The sequence below is a fragment of the Bombina bombina genome, chromosome 10 (genome assembly GCF_027579735.1).
Source record: "Bombina bombina isolate aBomBom1 chromosome 10, aBomBom1.pri, whole genome shotgun sequence".
Classification (NCBI taxonomy): Eukaryota; Metazoa; Chordata; class Amphibia; order Anura; family Bombinatoridae; genus Bombina; species Bombina bombina.
In genome coordinates, this window is record NC_069508.1 from 141397634 (window position 1) to 141423263 (window position 25630).

Consider the following 25630-nt stretch of genomic DNA (forward strand, 5'->3'; position numbering starts at 1 on the left):
TGTATTACCCTTGCATTACTTTCACTGCATGTATACATAACATACCTATAGCAAAATGACTTCTAAACATTTATTTTTAGAAATTAAACAGATGGTAACTCTACAGGATAATGAAGAATATTTTGTCCTGGACAACTGAACAACTACAATCATCCTGTTTAAGATAATGGAAAAAGATAATTCCCAGAAAAACAACTGCAAACACAAATTAAATGATTGCATGTAACTGTCTCTGGCTATTCAAATTACCAGTAGGCAACTATAATAGTCAGTCAAATTAACTTAACATGTGATGTTTTTTAGTTTGTATTTGTAAAGCAATATATTTAGAAAACTCAGCAGGTAGAATTGACCTAGGTACTAGCCAAACACCATCTACGCTTAGAGAATATTTTTTGATTGAAAAAAATAAAGTCATTGAATGATTTATACTAAAAATGTAAAAATAAAAATAAAAAGCAGTAAGCAATATTTAAAGGACCAGTTAATACAGTAGCTTTGCATAATCAGCACATACATGATAAAAAGTGTATCATGTCCGCCAGACATCACTGAATGCCGACAGCATACCCTGTCGGCATTTAACATTGCACAAGCAGTTCTAGTGAACTGCTTGTGCAATGCCGCCCCCTTCAGATTTGCGGGGGCCGCTAGCAGGGGTTATCAATTAACCTGATCATATGTGATCGGGCGGATTGATGTCCACAGCCTCAGAGGAGGTATATGAGTTAAGGAGCAGCAGTCTTAAGACTGCTGCGTCTTAAGACTGCTGCTTCTTAAAGGGACATTAAACCCACATTTTTTCTTTCATGATTCAGATGGAGAATACCATTTTAAACAACTTTCTAATTTACTTCTATTATCTAATTTGCTTCATTAGCTTGATATCCTTTCATGAAAAGCATATCTAGATAGGCTCAGTAGCTTCTGATTGGTGGCTGCACATAGATGCCTCATGTGATTGGTTTACCCATGTGCACTGTTATTTCTTTAACAAAACATATCTAAAGAATAAAGCAAATTAGATAATAGAAGTAAATTGGAATGTTGTTTAAAATTTTCTATCTGAATCATGAAATAATTTTTTGGGGTTTAATGTCCCTTTAACTCCTGTTTCCAGGGAGCCTGAAGGCTCGTGGGGAAACAGGGCATATTCAGGGCCATTTGTCCGTTGATAATTCAGCCCCATTGTCTGAACTTCAAATGAGTAGTAGATTTTTTTCTAACAAATTTAAAAGTTATGTCTATTTCCACCCCCCCTGTATCATATGAGAGCAATCATCCAATCGCAAATGTATATACGTAAATTCTGTGAATTCTTGCACATGCTCAGTAGGAGCTGGTGACTCAAAAAGTGTAAATATAAAAATAATTTGCATGTTTTGTTAATGGAAGTAAATTGGAATGCTGTTTAAAATTGCATGATTTATTTGAATTGTGAAAGTTTTGACTTGAATGTCCCTTTAAATAAGTTTAAATAAGTAATGCTGCATTATGTATATATGAAATATAAAACTGTTTTTAGTTTTAAGATACATGTAGTAAAATCATATCTCATTATTTTTTTAATTAATAATTTATTTATTTATGTTTTAGTTTGTCCGAAAATCTATGACATTTCTTCTGACATGGTTGTGAACGAAGGAACCAATGTATCTTTAACATGTTTGGCGACCGGCAAACCAGAACCATCTATATCTTGGAGACACATCTCTCCATCAGGTAATATAAATTAAAGTATTTCATATTTAATTAGTAAATATTAATAAATATTTTAGTAATACATTAAAACATTTTTAAAGTAGTGTTTTTCTTTTTAAATGCAAAAAATGTTTGTTTGTTTGTTTTATTCAGATTTGTGTATATTATTTTACAGCTGCCTATTAAATGTTAGCTTGGATTCCAATCTTTTTGGCAAATATTTTATAAATATTGAAAAGCAGCTCAATCGAATCAAAAGGATTTCCAACGATTTAGTGAAATTGGAGAAAAGTGATTTGAACTATGTTTTTACTTTTTAATTGAATAACAAATGTGATGCTATTTTAAGATGGTGAATTGAGAATGGACAAGTACTTTAACACTGAAAAAAAGTTGTTCACATACAGCTAAACATGCCACTTAAAACAGGCAAAAATTTGACTTGAACAAATTCAAGGTGTACAATTTGAGAATAAGCAGAAAACAAGTTTTATGAAGGATTGAAATAGCGGTGTTGAACTGTCCTTGTGTAAGGTATAAAGGTGTTTATGTGACATGAATGCATTAGAAAAATGTTAGATAAAATGGTTATAATGGGGTTGACAAATGGATTAAGATAGGCTTGAATTAAAAAAAAAAATCAAAATAATCTTTTCTATAACACTGGAAACATATTCAAGTGGGTTGTAAGTCAGACCTTTATGTGAAATCACTAACTTCTTTTAAAATGACATGCTACTTGTTATTTTTATATATTAATGATGTTCGTTTTGTTTGGTTTAGGCACCACAATTCACTAAAAAGTGTCAAGCATTGTGTGACCTCTGCAATAAGTAATTTTATTTGTATTAATACTTAGGGTAATTTTTCTTAATTAAATTTGCATTGAATAGTACGTGGTAATTCTCTACTGTATTAGTAAATATGTTTTCATGATACTCGTCTTTTCAAAATGTGTCCTGTTCATTTTTCCCTTTTACAGAGAAAGTTCTCTCTGTCTTTTTAAGACATGCTAAAGATAATATACAGAGGGCTAATTCCAGTTTTGGACACACAAAGACAATTTGTAAAAGACAGTATCACAATGACATGGAAGATTATTACATACAAATTTGCTCATTTATTCTACCCAAAATAATTTCACAAATCTAGATGTTGTTAATTATACTCATTGGGGTCAAACTAAAAATATCTTACGTATACAATTCTGTCTCTATAAATCCCTGGTAAAACTTCACCTTGAATATGGAGTGCAGTACTTGGAACCAATTTTAAAGAAAGATATTGCAAAATAAAAAAAATATGTTTAAAGAAGGGCCACAAATGCCCCATGCAATCATCCCGATCGGATCGGGATGATTGACACCCTCTGTTAGTGACGGATTGGCCAGGAATGTACAGGCAGCATTGCACAAGCATTTCACAAGATGTTAAATACCGAACAGCGTATGCTGTCGGCATTTAGCGATGCCAGGCGAACATGATTCGCTGCAGCGAATCATATCTCCCTGGCATTTGTTAAATGTACCCCTTAATCTACAGCAAGATAAACAGTTTTTCTCTGTAAAAGCAATCAGATTGTGGAGCACCTTGCCTAAGGAGGTAGTAAATGCCAATACATTAGATACATTTAAAAATGGCCTAGATATATTTCTGGCTAGAAACAGAATTCAGGGATATGGTTGTTTGTGCTAGATGGGTTAGCTTTCTAATTGCATTATGTAAGTTCAATTGGCAGCTTCTTTATTGTAAATGAATTGGGACCCTTATAGGCTGAACTTAATGAACTCATGTCTTCTTTTAACCTCATCTACTAGGTTACTATATATTAGTTTACATGTGATTCTATTTATCACATTATTAATTGATAGCTATGAGAATGTTAACAGACTGTTTAGCTAGATGCCAAGTGATAAAAATAATGTTAAATGGTTTAATAACAGAGCAGAAGAAACATAATAGATACGCATTTGAAAATATTCAAGTTTGTAAATATTAGGAGTTTATCATTTCCTTTCAGCTGGAAAATGTGATGACAATTTTACAAATTTGTAAAAAATCTTTAGTCCTAAAAAATATATATAAAATATAAAAGATTTAGACGGTTGATTTCCATAAAATAATTGTAAGAAAAAAAATATATAATTTAAAAAGGACTTTTGATTCTTCAAAAATGTTGACAGTAAAACACTTTATATATTTTACATATGAGTGTTTGTGTGAGTTGCTTTCTCTTTTTTTTTTCATTTTTGTTATTGTGCAGTATAGCCAGATACTGTTATGTAAATGACCACATAGAAGAAAAAAAGAAAATGTGCAGTGTGCTCCATGTAAATATTCTTTACAAATGTTTTTTTTTAACCAAACATTAAAGGGACACTGAACCCAAATTTTTTTATTTCATGATTCAGATAGAGCATGCAATTTTAAGTCATTTTCTAATTTATTCCTATTATCATTTTTTCTTCGTTCTCTTGCTATCTTTATTTTAAAAAGAAGACATCTAAGCTTTTTTTTACTTAAGAACTCTGGACAGCACTTTTTTATTGGCGGATTAATTTATCCACCAATCAGCAAGAACAATCCAGGTTGATCCCCAAAAATTGGCCGGCATCTAAACTTACTTTCTTGCAGTTCAAATAAAGATGCCAAGAGAATGAAGAGAATTTGATAATAGGAGTAAATTAGAAAGTTGCTTAAAATGTCATGCTCTATCTGAATCACAAAAGAAAAAATTTGGGTACAGTGTCCCTTTAATGGCTAGATTACAAGGGGAGTGCTAAATTAAATTTGACCGTTTGTGGGCACGTGATAATTAACCAGCTAAACCGCGTTAGCAATTAGTACTCAGAAAATTAACCAGAGATTTGATCTCTGGTTAATTTTCTAAAAGTGCCCTCAAAATAGAGGGCATTATATTTTTTTTTATTTGAAAAATGTATATTTAGGCATTTTTGGAGCTTTAAAGTTGGCGGGTGTAGGCACTGAAAACTTCCTTTACATATTTAGTTTTATATATATATATATATATATATATATATATATATATATACTGTATATATTTGCAATATGCTGCCATCGCCGTTCTACCTACCCCCCTTCACTGCACTAGTTCTCATGCCGTGTCTCACATCATGAGAACATGGTTCCCATTTGAGCCTATGGAAGCGCGCTCTCGTGAGCCCAACTCTTCCCAGCAATGGGAACGCAAGCTTGCGTTCACATTGCTTTAAACTTGTAACATCAGCACACATTAGCGTGCGCTGTTGTTACTAAGTGGAGCGCTAATATTGCTTTCAAGAAATCGATATATTGCACTCCACTTGTAATATGGAGTGCAATTTATACATTGTATAAAAATATAGCTTTCACTGTTTCTTTAAATCTATTTTTATAATATTATTATTTATAATTTTTTATTATTATAGTTTATTTATAAAGCACTAAGATATTATGCACTGCTGTGAAATGAAGTGTACAATAATAATAATCAGAATACATTTACATGACTCATAAAAGGCAGAAGACCTGCCCTTATTTCACTGTAAGCTGTAAATTATCTTCAGGTAAGACGATTAACAGGACAGGTGGACTTGTGAGCTAACATTCTAAAGGAAGTACCCAGAGAAGCTAAGAGAGAGGGATCAGATGCAGCAGAGACATATAAAGTTGTGTGCTCCCCTGAACAGATATGTTTATAAGAAATGCTTGAAGCTTTGGATACTAGATAAAACTATGACATTTGAGACACATCTGACCAGTCAAGCTTTTTATTTGGCCCTCATCACTATGGAGAAGGAATCAGTAACTCATTTCCTATGTAATTTTTAACTAAAATCTGATTAAAATCTAATTTTCATTTGAGGTATTGGTGTAGATTTATTAAGAGGCGAGCAGACATGATTTTGCTACAGTTAATCATGTTCGCTCGACCTTGCTAAATGCAAACAGCATACGCTGTTGGCATTTTACATTGCACAAACATTTCTAGTGAAATGCTTGTGCAATGCCGCCCCTGCTCACTGGCAGCCAATCATCTGCTAGCAGGGGCCGTCAATCATCCTGATCGTATTGGATCGGGATGATTTCAGTCTGCCACAGTACATATAAAATGTTTAATTATGTGTAGTTATAAAAAACTTTGTTATATTTTTTCATTATTTATTTTGTTCCCTGTAATTTAATTCTGAATATTCCATTGATTTTCTATAAAGTAATGGACACCACCTTGTCTAAACGTAAAGGGCTATTGAACACCAGATTTTTTTTTTTTTTTTTTAATAACATTGGGCTCCTAACCTAGCCCCACTGTGTCAGATGAATACGCTCGTTTACAGACTACTGCTTGCTTCTGTTTGTCTAATCTGTCTTTTCATATGCAGGGAAGAGGGAGGGGGGTCTGCTTTTCATGATTTCCCAGCCCCTTTCACAGGGTGTCTCAGCCTAACCTCATCAACAGTTCTAAACTGGGAGCTTCTAAGTAATTTTTTAAAAGGTTTTATACTGGATTTTTAGATCAGTATCTGTGCATATTCTTCCTTATAGTAGTGTCTATTACATGCAGTTATATTAACATTAATGTATACGGTCCCTTTAAACTTATCTTATTGTCGTGCTGCAAACAATTAAGAACAGATAAAAAATTGCAACAAAACTGACTAATAGAAGCAAGGTTGGTTGGAATTCCACACAGACTTATTTACACAAACTCTACCTTATTGCTGGGTTTATATATCTTTCCCTAATTGTTCTCCACAGAAGACAGAGATAAATAGAAATCTATTTCAAACATGGCAGCACCATTACTTTATAGAATCTAGAGTATTTTATAGAAACTAACATCTAGATTACGAGTCTTGCGTTAGCCTTAAAAAGCAGCGTTGAGGGGTCCATACACTGCTTTTTAACGCCCACTGGTATTACGAGTCTGGCAGGAGAGGGTCTACCGCTCACTTTTTTTCCGCGATTTTAGCTTACCGCAAATCCTCTTACGTCAATTGCGTATCCTATCTTGTTAATGGGATTTGCCTAACGCCGGTATTACGATCGCCTGAAAAAGTGAGCGGTAGACCGTCTCCTGGCAAGACTCCTACCGCATATAAAAGTCAGTAGTTAAAGGGCCACTGTAAGTAAATATTTTCTATGCCTGTTACTAACTAACTACCCAAAATACGCTTTTTATCAATAGCATTTCATTAACATATCTCTACCGTATATCAGAAATCTTGTCTGCAAATTTAATTGTTTTCCAAACCCACTCCGTGGGTATCCTTTGCTCTGTACCAATCCGTTTACAATACCTAGGTTTCAAAATGGCGCTTTAAACACAAAGTTATTGGTTTAAGTATTTTGAACATGCAGTGCTGAAAATAGTGGGCAGGATAACGTGACATCATCGGCGAATAAAAGATATAACTTTTAGAACGTTATGAAACTTCGTTTTGGAGAAAATATAGGTCAGTAGGTTTTAATTAATGTTTATTAACTTTAATATGTTGTTTAGCTTAAAAATTATAACAGAAAGTAATCCTTTAAGAGTTTTATGGGCTAACGCCGTAACATAAAACTCTTAACTAAAGTGCTAAAAAGTACACTAACACCCATAAACTACCTATTAACCTTAAACTGAGCCCCCCACATCGGAAACACTTAACTAAAATGTTTAACCCCTAATCTGCCGACCGGATATCGCCGCCACTTTAATAAATTTATTAACCCCTAAACCACTGCAGTCCCGCCTCGCAAACACTAGTTAAATTTTATTAACCCCTAATCTGCTGTCCCTAACATCGCCGACACCTACCTACATTTATTAACCCCTAATCTGCCGACCCCAACGTCGCCGCTACTATATTAAATTTATTAACCCCTAAATCTAAATCTAACCCTAACCCCCCCTAATTTAAATATAATTTAAATAAAACAAAATTAAATTACTACAATTAAATAAATTAATCCTATTTAAAACTAAATACTTACCTATAAAATAAACCCTAAGATAGCTACAATATAATTAATAATTACATTGTAGCCATCTTAGAGTTTATTTTTAGTTTACAGGCAACTTTGTATTTATTTTAACTAGGTACAATAGTTATTAAATAGTTATTAACTATTTAATAACTACCTAGCTAAAATAAGTACAAAAGTACCTTTAAAATAAACCCTAACCTAAGTTACAATTACACCTAACACTACACTATAATTAAACTAATTACCTAAACTACCTACAATTAATTACAATTAAATTAAATAAACTAAATTACGAAAATCCAATCAGCCAATAGGATTGAGCTTGCATTCTATTGGCTGTTCCAATCAATAGGATTTTTCCTACCTTAATTCCGATTGGCTGATAGGATTCTATCAGCCAATCGGAATTCAAGGGACACCATCTTGGATGACGTCACTTAAAGGACCAGTCATTCAGTTGTCGGCCGTCGGATGAAGAGGATGCTCCGCGTCGGATGTCTTGAAGATGGACCCGCTCCGCTCCGGAAGGATGAAGATAGAAGATGCCGTCTGGATGAAGCCTTCTGCCGGTCTGAAGGTCCTCTTCTGGCCGGATAGGATGAAGACTTTGGACCCTCTGGACGTCTACTTGTGCCCGGCTAGGTGAAGACGTCTCAAGGTAGGGTGATCTTCAAGGGGGTAGTGTTAGGTTTTTCTAAGGGGGGATTGGGTGGGTTTTAGAGTAGGGTTGGGTGTGTGGGTGATGGGTTTTAATGTTGGGGGGGTATTGTATTTTTTTTTACAGGTGAAAGAGCTGATTACTTTGGGGCAATGCCCCGCAAAAGGCCCTTTTAAGGGCTATTTGTAATTTAGTATAGGGTAGGGAATTTTATTATTTTGGGGGGCTTTTTATTTTATTAGGGGGATTAGATTAGGTGTAATTAGTTTAAAATTCTTGTAATTCTTTTTTTATTTTCTGTAATTTAGTGGGTTGTTTTTTTTCTCGTAATTTAGTTTATTTAATTTAATTGTAATTAATTGTAGGTAGTTTAGGTAATTAGTTTAATTATAGTGTAATGTTAGGTGTAATTTTAACTTAGATTAGATTTTATTTTACAGGTAAATTTGTATTTATTTTAACTAGGAAGTTATTAAATAGTTAATAACTATTTAATAACTATTGTACCTAGTTAAAATAAATACAAAGTTGCCTGTAAAATAAATATAAATCCTAAACTAGCTACAATTGGCGGCGGCAGATTAGGGGTTAATACATTTAATATAGTTGCGGCGACATTGGGGGGGCAGATTAGGGGTTAATAATTATAATGTAGGTGTCGGCGATGTTGGGGGCAGTAGATTAGGGGTTCATAAGTATAATGTAGGTGGCGGCTGTGTCCGGAGCGGCAGATTAGGGGTTAATAATTATAATGTAGGGGTTAATAAGTGTAAGATTAGGGGTGTTTAGACTCGGAGTTCATGTTAGGGTGTTAGGTGCAGACATAAAATTCATTTCCCCATAGGAAACAATGGGGCTGCGTTAGGAGCTGAACGCTGCTTTTTTGCAGGTTGTTTCCTATGGGGAAATCGTGCATGAGCACATTTAGCCAGTTTACCGCTATCGTAAGCAGTGCTGGTATTACAGTGAGATGTGGAGCTACATTTTGCTCAACACTCACTTTTCTGAGGCTAACGCCGACTTGCAGAAAACCTGTAATACCAGCGTTGGCTTAAGTGAGCGGTAAGAAAAAAAGTCTTGTTAGCCCCGCACAGCCTTACCGACAAAAACTCGTAATCTAGGCATAAACTTTTACACTTACAGCAAGAAAATATTTAAACAACTAATATAATGGTAGAAAATACAGTTACATATAATTCTAAGGTGAATCTTTGCTTTGAATACAGCATTATATGTAGCATGTATTTACCATTTAATATCCCTTTAAGTAGGCTTAGAAGAGTGCATGTGTATGGTAACAATTTTGCTAGACTGCTTTTAATATATTATTATTTATTGTTAAAACACTTTTACTATCTAGGCCTCAAAAGCATGTATGCAAAACTACTGCCCTACCTAGGTATTCTATTTAACAAAGTGTACCATTCAAACAAAGTAAATTTAATAACTCAAGTCAATTGGAAACTTGCTTGAAATTGCATCCTGTAGCTGAATCATGAAAGAAAAGGTTTGGGTATCATGTCCCTCTTTTGCTCGTTTGAGGGAGCGCGATAAATAACCAGCCATTACAAGTGGCTGGTTATTGCTACCACAAGCTTGCGGTAGCAATTAATGCCTATAAAATTAACTAGAGATCAGATCTCTGGTTGATTTTATAAATGTGCCTCAAATGCCCCCAAAATCCAGTGTTAGTTTTCTTTTTTTCTTTTTAAATGTAGTTTTTAAAAAAAATAATAAAATATATATATAAAAGAAACTACACAGTTTTTGGGGGCTAAAATTGGCGACTGTGTGGTGTTAGAATAAAATTGGTGCTAAAAAGTTCCTTTATATTCCGGGCTATGTATAATATGTGTATATATAATATGTATATAATCATATACATATATATATTTACACTTTGCTGCCATCGCTGCGCTACTTACCCCTTCACTGAGCGAGGTTTTCATGCCTTGTCTCACGGCATGAATATGAGGATCCCATAGGAGCCTATAGAAGTGCGCTATTGTGAGTGGAATGCTATCTAGGAATGTGAACGCGAGCTCGTGTTTGCATTGCTGTCAACTTGTAATACCTGTGCACATTAGTGTGCACAGGTATTACTCATTGGAGTGCTAATATCGATTTTGCGAAACTGATATTTAGCGATCCACTTGTAATCTGGCTCTTAATGTATTAGGTGTCTGATAAAAAAAATAATTATTTTTCGTAAACATAAAGATGTACAATTATTTAAAAAAACAAAAAACAAATCATATATTTTTTTATATGTCCCTTTAAAGGGAGATAAAACCCAAATATTTTCTTTCATGATTCAGATAGAGCATACAATTTTAAACAACTTTTCAATTTACTTCTATTATCAAATTTGCTTTGTTTTTTGGTTATTCTTTGTTTAAAAGCAGGACTTTAAGCTCAGGGGTGTGCATGTGTCTGCAGCCCTATATGGCAGTTTTACAACAATGTTATATATTAGCAAGAGCACTAGATGGCAGCACTATTTCCTGTCATGTAGTTCTTCAGGCATGTGCACCCTATCTATCTAGATATCTCTTCGATAAAGAATAACATGAGAATGAAGAAAATGTATTAATGAAAGTAAATTGGAGACTTTTGTTATATTGTATTCTCTATCTGAATAATGAACAAAAAAAAAAGGGTTTGTATCCCTTTAAGACACACTTTAATGTTCCGCTGCTTTAAAATGTCTGCAAACCCCCACTCTTTCCATTACTATTTAACATGAACTTTGAAAATGAAAATGGTAAATCTATAAATTACTAGCATTATACAATACTAAGATTTTGTGCATTTCCTGACATGTTATGTTATTCTATGGTGTAAAAAATTACATTAATTTTGCCAGAGGTACAGATTGTAGTATAACAAGTCGTTTAATAACTCTTAGTGATTGCATTATAGATTCTAACATCTGAAAGCTTTTTTTATGGTAAAATTTAGCTCAGCAAATTCACAGTGCTATTACAATAACTTGTTCTGAGAACTGTAATGCAAATGTCATTTTTGTTTCCGATATTTTATGGAGAAAATGTGTTACCTGTTGAAATTTTCAAAAAGCTTTATTAAAAAAGCACAAAGGCTTGTTCTTTGCATTGCTCTGAATTTATTGTAGGATTTTAACTTAGTCCTTATTCATGCAGAAAGAGCGATTAGAAAATATTAAATATATTAAAAAAAAAATAGAAGTAGAATTATCAAGTGTCTGGTGACAGGTAATTTATACAGGAACCCTGTTGCAGGTACTTAAAAGGACATTGCATATTGTAACTATAGTTAGTTGTAAATGTGTTTGCCCAAGTTTGTACTCAGTGGCTGTGAACCTTCTATAACCTTTTATAATGTAGAATAAACTCTGAAGTATTATTAATTTGTGCCTCTTGATTCAACTACATTCATTGCTTTCCCTATTGTTGAAAGATGTTTCTAAACCTCCAAAGATATATTGCATTAATGCATCATCATAGCACTGTCATTCTGACCATATATTAGTGTAATACATCTTCAGAGAATTCAAGTGATGTTCCTGCCTGAAAAGAACAAGACTGGGAGAAGGTTCAATTCAATTATAGAGCAAAAGCAATCACTATCCCAAGAACACAGTGAAATAAGCATTGTTGGACTGTACTTTTAGCCACTGAAGTGTACAAAGGCAAGTGTCCCTTGTAGCATATACAAATCTTTAAAGGGACATTAAAGTAAAAATTTAACTTTATTGATTCAGATAGAGAGTTGAAAAAAAATCCCATTTTACTTCCATTCTCAAAATGTGCACAATCTTTTTATATATACGCACTTTCAGGGACATCAGCTACTATTGACCATGTACAACAGTATACATACTGTATAGGCATTTTATGATTGGCTGATGCCTGTCACATGATACACGGGAATGGGAAATGGACCTAAAAAAATCTACTACTAATTTAATACTCAGACTTAAGGCTTGATGTTCAAAACCTCTCCACTCAGGTGATATAGCAGTGCATGACATCAGAGTTCTGCTGTAATTACACACTGTGATTTGAATTTTATATCACTTTACACTTTAAAAAAAAAAATGTAATCTTAGCATTTTCTATTTTGTATTTTATTTTGTATACATCAGTTTATTTAGAATTGTAATTATACAAATTTATGTCTTCACAGTTTCGTTGTAACTTTAATAAATTAGCCTCATGCTTTGTATATTTCTGTGTTTCTTTTACAAATTACACTGCCTACCGACATACCCTGGAAACTCCCCTGTTAAGCCCAGGGAACTCTCCTGTCCCTCCCACTTTATGAAAATGCCAGTTTTAGTTTACAATCGAGCCAATACAAAGTGCAATGCAATTTGTAAAAGATACACAGAAATATACAAAGTATGATCCTAATTTGTTAAAGTAACACAGAAACGTTTAAAACATAATCAGAATTTCCAAAATCACTGATAGATATAAATCTAAATGTATTAAATGTTATAGATAAAGTACAAAGCATACATGCAATAATACTGAAAGGACCCAATCTGAAATGTACAGAAATATAAAATACAAAGCCCAAAGTGTAAGTGTTACAAACTCTCATATCACACAGTGATATATTGCACTTGGCTTGTCTCTCTTTCACATATATAAATGAGAGAGATCTCACAGAGCTGGAGAGTTCTGAGCACTCAGTGAGTTCAGCCCCTGTAAAGTCTGAACTACAATTTATCTACAGGCTTAAGACTCCTTTGGCCTCAAGGCCTCCTTTGGCCTCAAGGCCTCAAGGCCTCATTGTTATTGCATTATCCTTTTATTATGCTTTTGTTAGTTATTAAATTATATTGTATTTAAAGGGATAGTCTAGTCAAAATTAAACTTGCATGATTCAGATAGAGCATGCAATTGTAAGCATTTTTCGAATTCACTCCTATTATCAATATTACTTTGTTCTCTTGGTATCTTTATTTGAATGTAAGCTTATAAGCTGGCCCTTTTTTAGTTCAGCACCTGGGTAGCGCTTGCTGATTGGTGGCTACATTTATACACCATTCAGAAAATTCTACCCAGGTGCTGTACCAAAAATGGGCCGGCTCCTAGGCTTACATTCTTGCTTTTTCAAATAAAGATACCAAGAGAACAAAAAAAATGATAATAGGAGTAAATTAGAAAGTTACTTAAAATTGCCTGCTCTATCTGAATCATGTAAGTTTAATTTTGACTTGACTGTCCCTTTAATGTCCCTGTAAATGGATTGGTGTTTACAAGTGTAGATTCACATTACACTTCAAGATACAAACTCAGCATGATGTTTATAAACCATCAAAGCAACATTTAAGTGATGTCTCAAGCTTGTGTCCCTTCTGGTCTACTGAATACATATCAAAGGGCTAGAGTGGAGCACAATTTATAGCGTAGAATGTTTTATCCTTAGTTGGATCCTTCTAAAAGAATAGCACACAATCTGGTATTCCAAGTCAATGGTAACCTGGTATTCCAAGTCAATGAGAACCTTAAAGGGACACTGAACCCAATTTTTTTTCTTTTGTGATTCAGATAGAGCATGACATTTTAAGCAACTTTCTAATTTACTCCTATTATCAAATGTTCTTTATTCTCTTGGTATCTTTATTTGAAATGCAAGAATCTAAGTTTAGATGCCGGCCCATTTTTGGTGAACAACCTGGTTTGTCCTTGCTGATTGGTGGAAAAAAATCATCCACCATTCAAAAAGTGCTGTCCAGAGTTCTTAACCCCAAAAAGCTTAGATGGCTTTTTTTTCAAATAAAGATAGCAAGAGAACAAAGAAAAAATGATAATAGGAGTAAATTAGAAAGTTGCTTAAAATCACATGCTCTATCTGAATCACAAAAGAAAAAAATTGGGTTCAGTGTCCCTTTAACTCAATTTTTTAGCACATCCTACACTTTTAATTGGAATGTGCAGGGTATGCAATTATCGCTACTATTATCGCTACTATTCTAAGTGGTGAGTAAGTGTATATATATGTATATATGTGGCATGTGTATGTAATATATGTGTATGTATGTGTGTACATATGTATGTTTACAATATTTTAAACATGTATTTCAACAGAAAATCTTATTTTAAAAGTTAGTCCACTATTTGACCTTCAGAGCAGCGCACCGCACACCTTCAGCTTAGCATTCCAGCGAAAGCCAACATGAGATTTTTAACATCCACAATAGAAGTTTATTATATGAGGGATTAGTGCACCCAAAATATCCAACATTCAGATGCTAGAGCATCCTATACTCAAGCACCTATATATTAAATTCTACTTGTAATATGAGTTCAAAAATAAAAGCACTGTTGATTTAACTTGAGCAGTGTAAGCACACAATAGCCCTAATATTGTGTGCTCCATTTGTAATCTTGCCCAATGTGCTTTTAATATTACCCAACAAAGGGCTAGATTACAAGTAGAGTGCTAATTTTTCAGTCGCCCGCAAACGGGAACATTTGCCCATTTGTGGACCGCAATAAATAACCAGCCATTACAACCAGGTCAGTATATATATATTTATGAAATCCAAGCTGCAGCAGCACTGTATGACAAAATATTTATTTAAGCCAGAAAAATATTACAACTGTCCTTAATCATGTATAAAATCACACTGACACACACAGGCTTCTTATACCTATAACCCCTCCCACTTAATTACAGACCCACACCTGTCTTCACCTACCTATTTTAATTACCTCACTAGCTCCCTCTATTGTGTAACAAATCTCCTATTCATTGTAATATACAATTATAACTGAGAATTTTTACATAATGTTACTTAGTACATAATTCTTCTTCATTTTTATACATACATAGGATAAACCACATACAAATAAGATATCCTAGTGATTTTTTATCGCAAACAGCATATTTAGTAATATCCTTTCTTGATCCAACAAAGAGTTAACCATTTAAAAGTTGCTCCAGTCCATCTCTCTATTCATGCCTGTTGGCCACATTGTACCTAGTGTATAGATCCAGAACAATTCTCTTTGTTTGAGATTGCCACCTCTCCTAGGTTTCCCAACCTGATCAATAATTTGAAATCTTATTATTATACAGATGCATCCAGGACTCCTGTTCGTATGCTACTCTTGTGTTGATTCAACCATTCTCGCACCTTACGGGTGGTCTCTCCTATATAGCCCCTCCCACAGGGGCACTTAATTAGATATATGGCATATTCTGTATTGCAGTTAAAAAACCCTCTAATCCAAAATTTCTTGCCTGTTTGTGGGTGGGAAAATGTAGAGTCCCACATCATGTTATTGCAATTGTTGCAGTTTAAACAGGGGAAACAACCGTTGTTCTTTTTATCAATGTAACTCTGTACTTTCCTCTTGCTTGAGCCTATGTGAGCCCTTACCAGAGAGTCTTTAAGATTTTTACCTCTTTTATAGGCAGGCATAGGCAATACTTGGAATTCTTTCACATCCGGGTTACAATCACTTAGTACCCTCCAATGTTTCCTTAGAATTCCTTGGCCTAGATTTAGAGTTGGGCGGTAGCCGTCAAAACCAGCGTTAGAGGCTCCTAACACTGGTTTTTACCGCCCGCTGGTATTTGGAATCAGTCAGGAAAGGGTCTAACGCTCACTTTGCAGCCGCGACTTTTCCATACCGCAGATCCCCCTACGCCATTTGCGTATCCTATCTTTTCAATGGGATCTTTCTAACACCGGTATTTAGAGTCTTGGCTGAAGTGATCGTTAGAAATCTAACGACAAAACTCCAGCCGCAGAAAAAAGTAGTTAAGAGCTTTCTGGGCTAACGCCAGTTTATAAAGCTCTTAACTACTGTGCTCTAAAGTACACTAACACCCATAAACTACCTATGTACCCCTAAACCGAGGTCCCCCCACATCGCCGCCACTCTATTAACATTTTTTAACCCCTAATCTGCTGCTCCGTACACCGCCGCCAGCTACGTTATCCCTATGTACCCCTAATCTGCTGCCCCTAACACTGCCGACCCCTATATTATATTTAATAACCCCTAATCTGCCGCCCCCGCTATCACTGACACCGGCATATTTTTTTTAACCCCTAATCTGCCGCTCCGTACACCGCCGCAACCTACATTATCCCTATGTACCCCTAATCTGCTGCCCCTAACACAGCCGACCCCTATATTATATTTATTAACCCCTAATCTGCCGCCCCCAATGTCGCCTCCACCTACCTACAATAATTAACCCCTAATCTGCCGACCGGACCACACCGCTACTATAATAAATGTATTAACCCCTAAAGCTAAGTCTAACTCTAACCCTAACACCCCCCCTAACTTAAATATAATTTAAATCTAACGAAATAAATTAACTATTATTAAATAAATTAATCCTATTTAAAGCTAAATACCTGTAAAATAAACCCTAATATAGCTACAATATAAATTATAATTATATTGTAGCTATTTTAGGATTAATATTTATTTTACAGGCAACTTTGTATTTATTTTAACCAGGTACAATAGCTATTAAATAGTTAAGAACTATTTAATAGTTAACTAGTTAAAATAATTACAAAATTACCTGTAAAATAAATCCTAACCTAAGCTACAATTAAACCTAACACTACACTATCAATAAATTAATTAAATACAATACCTACAATTATCTACAATTAAACCTAACACTACACTATCAGTAAATTAATTAAATACAATACCTACAAATAAATACAATTAAATAAACTAACTAAAGTACAAAAAATAAAAAAGAACTAAGTTACAAAAAATAAAAAAATATTTACAAACATTAGAAAAATATTACAACAATGTTAAACTAATTACACCTACTCTAAGCCCCCTAATAAAATATACATTGTTTCTTTTATATATATATATATATGTGTGTGTGGGGGGTTGTACTCCAGCACAACACTTACTCACCACTTGGAATATTAGCGATAATTGCACACACCGCACTTTCAATTCGAAGTATAGGACGTGCTAAAAAAATATAGGTTAAGATTCTCTGGTAAACCTTTTTTACCATTCACTTGGAACACCAGATTGTGTACTATTCTTATAGCAGGGTCACGCTAAAGGTAAAACATCCTGCACTATAAATTGTGCTCCACTTGTAATCTAGCCATTTGAAATTAATTCAGCAGACCATAAATGACAAAAGCTTAATGTATCTCTTGCATGTCCTTTTATTGGTTTGTAAAGAATTTTACAAAAAAAATAACATATATTCATAGAAATATCTATTTAAAAATAAATAGATTTTTTGTTCTATGTGAATAACATTGTAATGTAAAATATGCATTATTCATGTTGGGTTTAGTGCACTTGTTTAAACGCTGTCGGGTTATCATGCGAGTGATAGGCTTTTTCTTTAATTTGTGCTCTCCATTGAAGTCTATGGGGAGAAAAAGTTTGCAAGGTCACAATATCCGAAGTCCTCAATTTAGCGCTAGCTTAGCTCGTGCACAAACATTTTACTTTCAACTTGTAATACACATGCTAACCCGCACACGTTAAATGTTTCATGCGCGTAATAGAGTGCCATTTGCAGCTTTATTTTAAACACAGTCCAATTACATGTCTCTTAATCAACATGCCTGAATATTTTAAGCATTAAATATAGAAAACTGTGCAGTTCAGTCAATGCATATTATTTGTAACATTTCTTCACAACTTTCTCCCCTTTTCAATGCACTTGTATCTAATGTAACCATTTTACAAATCCTTAAGCTCTATCTTACAGTGAAACTATATTAAAATGCACTATTATATTTTTTACACTCGTTTTCCTTTTTACCATTGCATTACATTTTTGACATATTATGAAATATTACTGCTGTGTGCTGAAATTCTGCTTCTGCATAAAATCAGCTGATTAGATCTAAAATGTAAAAATAAATGTAGCCAACTGTATTTTTTTTTTTAAGCGCTTAAATCTTAAATATACAGTTTCCAACTTTTCTATTTCCTTATCCCACTGAATACAATGTATCAAAAAGGATTACAAAATATTAAAATGGTTTAATAATACAATCAGATACAAGCTAAGCAAAGAGTGAGAGTGCCTAATTCATTGCATGTAGCTATGCATATATATCTTCCAGCAACGTAAAGTTATTATCTGTGCAATTAAACCCAATTTGAAAAATATTCTCTAAGTATGTTTTTCCACTGAGAGTTTCTTTGTTAAACTACCCAAACTTTCTTTTCTTTTTTTTTTTTTGATTTGTTTAATGCTCCATTCACACAAATCCAAAGTCAATCACTTTAAAAAATAAAAAAAAACGAGTAGACTCTCCAGCATCTTCAGCTTGATGGACCTCAATGCCATATGCATCTGATTTAATAAAGAATGTTTAGATAAATTAACTTTACTCATGAATCTAGGGAAGCTTTAGAGACCATTTAATTAATCTTCCTGTATTTAATTAAAGGGATATGAAACACAAAATATAATTTTTTTTGTGTTTGATTCAGACAGAATATAAAGTTTTAAAACAGTTTCCAATTTACTTCTATTATCCAATTTGCATTGTTCCCATTGTATTTTTTTTTTTTAATTTCAAGAAAAAATTTGTGCTAACACAGGGGCTTTAACTGAAAAAAAAAAAATACTAAATAAGGCATCCAATAAACCCAATCAAACCTGGAATTGGAGATATAAATTCATCGAAAGAGCTTGGCGGCTTTACAAGGTTCATCACTTTTAGGAAACAGGAGAGAGGTGAGCCGGCATTGAGGTACTATATTCATGTGAACTGTACTCAATAAGGTGTATGAATGTATACCACATTCTTAAAGGTTTATGTATGAACAACAATTAACCCCTTGAGTGCTAATGACAGAGCAGTCGCTAGCACTCTCCCACCTTGAGGGAGATTTGGGGGCTCCCATCCGCTCCTACCCCGGCGATCAGGCCTGCATAGTGACAGGCATCGCCGTGGCTTCACGTTATGCGCAATAACGTGATGATGTCACCGCACAACTTTATTTATACTTAACAATGTTAAGTATTGGAGCAGGGGGCATGCTGCTTAGAAGCCTGTATCCCCCAAGACCCACCATTGGAAAGGTAATCACTTAACCTTTCCAACAGTGTAAGTCTTGGGGATCTAGGGAAAAAACATAATTTATGTAAGAACTTACCTGATAAATTCATTTCTTTCATATTAGCAAGAGTCCATGAGCTAGTGACATATGGGATATACATTCCTACCAGGAGGGGCAAAGTTTCCCAAACCTCAAAATGCCTATAAATACACCCCTCACCACACCCACAAATCAGTTTAACGCATAGCCAAGAAGTGGGGTGATAATAAAAAAGTATAAAAATAAGGAATTGGAATAATTGTGCTTTATACAAAAAAATCATAACCACCACAAAAAAGGGTGGGCCTCATGGACTCTTGCTAATATGAAAGAAATGAATTTATCAGGTAAGTTCTTACATAAATTATGTTTTCTTTCATGTAATTAGCAAGAGTCCATGAGCTAGTGACATATGGGATAATGAATACCCAAGATGTGGATCTTCCACGCAAGAGTCACTAGAGAGGGAGGGATAAAATAAAGACAGCCAATTCCGCTGAAAATAATCCACACCCAAAACAAAGTTTAAATCTTATAATGAAAAAAACTGAAATTATAAGCAGAAGAATCAAACTGAAACAGCTGCCTGAAGTACTTTTCTACCAAAAACTGCTTCAGAAGAAGAAAACACATCAAAATGGTAGAATTTAGTAAAAGTATGCAAAGAAGACCAAGTTGCTGCTTTGCAAATCTGATCAACTGAAGCTTCATTCCTAAATGCCCAGGAAGTAGAAACTAACCTAGTAGAATGAGCTGTAATCCTTTGAGGCAGAGTTTTACCCGACTCGACATAAGCATGATGAATCAAAGACTTTAACCAAGACGCCAAAGAAATGGCAGAAGCCTTCTGACCTTTCCTAGAACCGGAAAAGATAACAAATAGACTAGAAGTCTTTCGGAAATTTTTAGTAGCTTCAACATAATATTTCAAAGCTCTAACTACATCCAAAGAATGCAACAATCTTTCCTTAGAATTCTTAGGATTAGGACACAATGAAGGAACCACAATTTCTCTACTAATGTTGTTAGAATTCACAACCTTAGGTAAAAATTTAAAAGAAGTTCGCAACACCTCCTTATCCTGATGAAAAATCAGAAAAGGAGACTCACAAGAAAGAGCAGATAATTCAGAAACTCTTCTAGCAGAAGAGATGGCCAAAAGAAACAAAACTTTCCAAGAAAGTAATTTAATGTCCAGCGAATGCATAGGTTCAAACGGAGGAGCTTGAAGAGCCCCCAGAACCAAATTCAAACTCCAAGGAGGAGAAATTGACTTAATAACAGGTTTTATACGAACCAAAGCTTGTACAAAACAATGAATATCAGGAAGACTAGCAATCTTTCTGTGAAAAAGAACAGAAAGAGCAGAGATTTGTCCTTTCAAGGAACTTGCAGACAAACCTTTATCCAAACCATCCTGAAGAGACTGTAAAATTCTAGGAATTCTAAAAGAATGCCAAGAAAAATGATGAGAAAAACACCAAGAAATGTAAATCTTCCAGACTCGATAATATATCTTCCTAGATACAGATTTACGAGCCTGTAACATAGTATTAATCACATAGTCAGAGAAACCTCTATGACTGAGAATCAAGCGTTCAATCTCCATACCTTCAAATTTAAGGATTTGAGATCCTGATGGAAAAAAGGACCTTGCGATAGAAGGTCTGGTCTTAACCGAAGAGTCCACGGTTGGCAAGTGGCCATCCGGACAAGATCCGCATACCAAAACCTGTGAGGCCATGCTGGAGCCACCAGCAGAACAAACGAGCACTCCTTTAGAATCTTGGAAATCACTCTTGGAAGAAGAACTAGAGGCGGAAAGATATAGGCAGGATGATACTTCCAAGGAAGTGACAATGCATCCACTGCCTCCGCCTGAGGATCCCTGGATCTGGACAGATACCTGGGAAGCTTCTTGTTTAGATGAGAAGCCATCAGATCTATTTCTGGAAGTCCCCACATTTGAACAATCTGAAGAAATACCTCTGGGTTAAGAGACCATTCGCCCGGATGTAACGTTTGGCGACTGAGATAATCCGCTTCCCAATTGTCTATACCTGGGATATGAACCGCAGAAATTAGACAGGAGCTGGATTCCGCCCATACCAGTATTCGAGATACTTCTTTCATAGCCAGAGGACTGTGAGTCCCTCCTTGATGATTGAAATATGCCACGGTTGTGACATTGTCCGTCTGAAAACAAATGAACGACTCTCTCTTTAGAAGAGGCCATGTCTGAAGAGCTCTGAAAATTGCACGGAGTTCCAAAATGTTGATTGGTAATCTCACCTCCTGAGATTCCCAAACCCCTTGTGCTGTCAGAGACCCCCAAACAGCTCCCCAACCTGTCAGACTTGCATCTGTTGAAATCACAGTCCAGGTCGGAAAAACAAAAGAAGCCCCCTGAACTAAACGATGGTGGTCTGTCCACCACGTCAGAGAGTGTCGTACAATCGGTTTTAAAGATATTAATTGAGATATCTTTTTATAATCCCTGCACCAGTGGTTCAGCATACAGAGCTGAAGAGGTCGCATGTGAAAACGAGCAAAGGGGATCGCGTCCGATGCAGCAGTCATAAGACCTAGAATTTCCATGCATAAGGCTACCGAAGGGAATGATTGAGACTGAAGGTTTCGACAAGCTGAAACCAATTTTAGACGTCTCTTGTCTGTCAGAGACAGAGTCATGGACACTGAATCTATCTGGAAACCTAAAAAGGTTACCCTTGTCTGAGGAATCAATGAACTTTTTGGTAAATTGATCCTCCAACCATGTTCTCGAAGAAACAATACAAGTCGATTCGTATGAGATTCTGCTAAATGTGAAGACTGAGCAAGTACCAAGATATCGTCCAAATAAGGAAATACCACAATACCCTGTTCTCTGATTACAGACAGAAGGGCACCGAGAACCTTTGTAAAAATCCTTGGAGCTGTTGCTAGGCCAAACGGCAGAGCCACAAACTGGTAATGCTTGTCTAGGAAAGAGAATCACAGAAACTGATAGTGATCTGGATGAATCGGAATATGCAGATATGCATCCTGTAAATCTATTGTGGACATATAATGCCCTTGCTGAACAAAAGGCAGAATAGTCCTTATAGTTACCATTTTGAATGTTGGTATCCTTACATAATGATTCAATATTTTTAAATCCAGAACTGGTCTGAAGGAATTCTCCTTCTTTGGTACAATGAAGAGATTTGAGAAAAACCCCAGCCCCTGTTCCAGAACTGGAACTGGCATAATTACTCCAGCCAACTCTAGATCTGAAACACATTTCAGAAATGCTTGAGCCTTCACTGGATTTACTGGGACACGGGAAAGAAAAAATCTTCTTGCAGGAGGCCTTATCTTGAAGCCTATACTGTACCCTTGTGAAACAATGTTCTGAATCCAAAGATTGTGAATCGAATTGATCCAAATTTCTTTGAAAAATCGTAATCTGCCCCCTACCAGCTGGGCTGGAATGAGGGCCGCACCTTCATGTTGACTTGGGAGCTGGCTTTGGCTTTCTAAAAGGCTTGGATTTATTCCAGACTGGAGATAGTTTCCAAACTGATACTGCTCCTGTAGGGGAAGGATCAGGCTTTTGTTCCTTATTGTGACGAAAGGAACGAAAATGATTAGTAGACCTAAATTTACCTTTAGATTTTTTATCCTGTGGTAAAAAAGTTCCTTTCCCCCCAGTAACAGTTGAAATAGTAGAATCCAACTGTGAACCAAATAATTTATTACCCTGGAAAGAAAGGGAAAGCAAAGTTGACTTAGAAGACATATCAGCATTCCAAGTTTTAAGCCATAAAGCTCTCCTAGCTAAAATAGCTAGAGACATATACCTGACATCAACCCTAATGATATCAAAGATGGCATCACAAATAAAATTATTAGCATGTTGAAGAAGATTAACAATGCTATGAAAATTATGATCTGTTACTTGTTGCGCTAAAGCTTCCAACCAAAAAGTTGAAGCTGCAGCAACATCCGCTAAAGATATAGCAGGTCTAAGAAGATTACCTGAACATAAGTAAGCTTTTCTTAGAATTTTCCTATCTAAAGGATCCTTAAAGGAAGTACTATCTGCCGTAGGAATAGTAGTACGTTTAGCAAGAGTAAAGATAGCCCCATCAACCTTAGGGATTTTGTCCCAAAACTCTAATCTGTCAGATGGCACAGGATATAATTGCTTAAAACGTTTAGAAGGAGTAAATGAATTACCCAAATTATTCCATTCCCTGGAAATTACTTCAGAAATAGCATCAGGGACAGGAAAAACTTCTGGAATAACTACAGGAGATTTAAAAACCTTATTTAAACGTTTAGATTTAGTATCAAGAGGACCAGATTCCTCTATTTCTAATGCAATTAAGACTTATTTAAGTAAAGAACGAATAAATTCCATTTTGAATAAATATGAAGATTTATCAGCATCAACCTCTGAAACAGAATCCTCTGAACCAGAGGAATCATTATCAGAATCAGAATGATGATGTTCATTTAAAAATTCATCTGAAAAATGAGAAGTTTTAAAAGACCTTTTACGTTTACTAGAAGGAGGAGTAACAGACATAGCCTTCTTAATGGATTTAGAAACAAAATCTCTTATGTTAACAGGAACACTCTGAGTATTAGATGTTGATGGAACAGCAACAGGTAATGTAACATTACTAAAGGAAATATTATCTGCATTAACAAGTTTGTCATGACATTCATTACAAACAACAGCTGGAGGAACATATACCACAAGTTTACAGCAAATACACTTAACTTTGGTAGATCCAGCATCAGGCAGCGATTTTCCAGAAGTATCTTCTGATTCAGGGTCAATGTGAGACATCTTGCAATATGTAATATAAAAAACAACATATAAAGCAAAATTGATCAAATTCCTTAAATGACAGTTTCCGGAATGGGAAAAAATGCCAATGAACAAGCTTCTAGCAACCAGAAGCAAATAAACAATGAGACTTAAATAATGTGGAGACATTAATGACGCCCATATTTTTTAGCGCCAAAAAAGACGCCCACATTATTTGGCACCTAAATGCTTTTAGCGGCAAAAATGACGCCACATCCGGTAACGCCGACACTTTTGGCGCAAAAACGTCAAAAATGACGCAACTTCCGGTGACAAGTATGATGCCGGAAATAACAAAGAATTTTTTTTGCGCCAAAAAAGTCTGCGCCAAGAATGACGCAATAAAATGAAGCATTTTCAGCCCCCGCGAGCCTAACAGCCCACAGGGAAAAAAGTCAAATTTTAAGGTAAGAAAAAAAATTGATTATTCAAATGCATAATCCCAAATAATGAAACTGACTGTCTGAAATAAGGAATATTGAACATCCTGAATCAAGGCAAATAAATGTTTAAACACAAATATTTAGAACTTTATATAAAAGTGCCCAACCATAGCTTAGAGTGTCACAAAAATAAGACTTACTTACCCCAGGACACACATCTACATGTAGTAGAAAGCCAAACCAGTACTGAAACGAGAATCAGTAGAGGTAATGGTATATATAAGAGTATATCGTCGATCTGAAAAGGGAGGTAAGAGATGAATCTCTACGACCGATAACAGAGAACCTATGAAATAGACCCCGTAGAAGGAGATCATTGAATTCAAATAGGCAATACTCTCCTCACATCCCTCTGACATTCACTGCACGCTGAGAGGAAAACCGGGCTCCAACCTGCTGCGGAGCGCATATCAACGTAGAATCTAGCACAAACTTACTTCAGCACCTCCACGGGAGGCAAAGTTTGTAAAACTGATTTGTGGGTGTGGTGAGGGGTGTATTTATAGGCATTTTGAGGTTTGGGAAACTTTGCCCCTCCTGGTAGGAATGTATATCCCATACGTCACTAGCTCATGGACTCTTGCTAATTACATGAAAGAAAAAAAAGTTTAAAAAAATTTTGTTCAAAAAATAATAAAACCCTTAAAAAATCTTAGCACCCAGGTGGGAAAGTGCTTAGCACTCAAAGGGTTAAATCAAACCAGAGGTCCACGTGTACAAAGAGATACTGAAGTAAGATAAAGCAGACAGAATTGTAATATATAAGACCTGGGTCTAAGGAAGTATTATTGGTCACATATAAGATTTAATTTGATTGTGAAGAGGTGGCATTTATTTCTTTTAATTATTTCTGAGTGATTTTAATGATTTTTAATGATTAAATAATTTTATGAATAAATAAAACAAATTGTATTTTTACTTT

The 25630-nt window shown here is 35.0% G+C and overlaps 1 protein-coding gene across 2 annotated transcripts in view; it reads left to right on the forward strand.

Annotated features, from left to right (window-relative positions):
- NEGR1 (neuronal growth regulator 1) overlaps positions 1-25630 on the forward strand; it is a 979779-nt gene that overhangs the window by 448939 nt on the left and 505210 nt on the right. For both annotated transcript variants that reach the window (XM_053693351.1, XM_053693352.1), the window contains exon 3: positions 1597-1722. In XM_053693351.1, coding sequence (XP_053549326.1) covers positions 1597-1722 — 126 coding nt within the window. The remainder of the gene's footprint in view (positions 1-1596; positions 1723-25630) is intronic.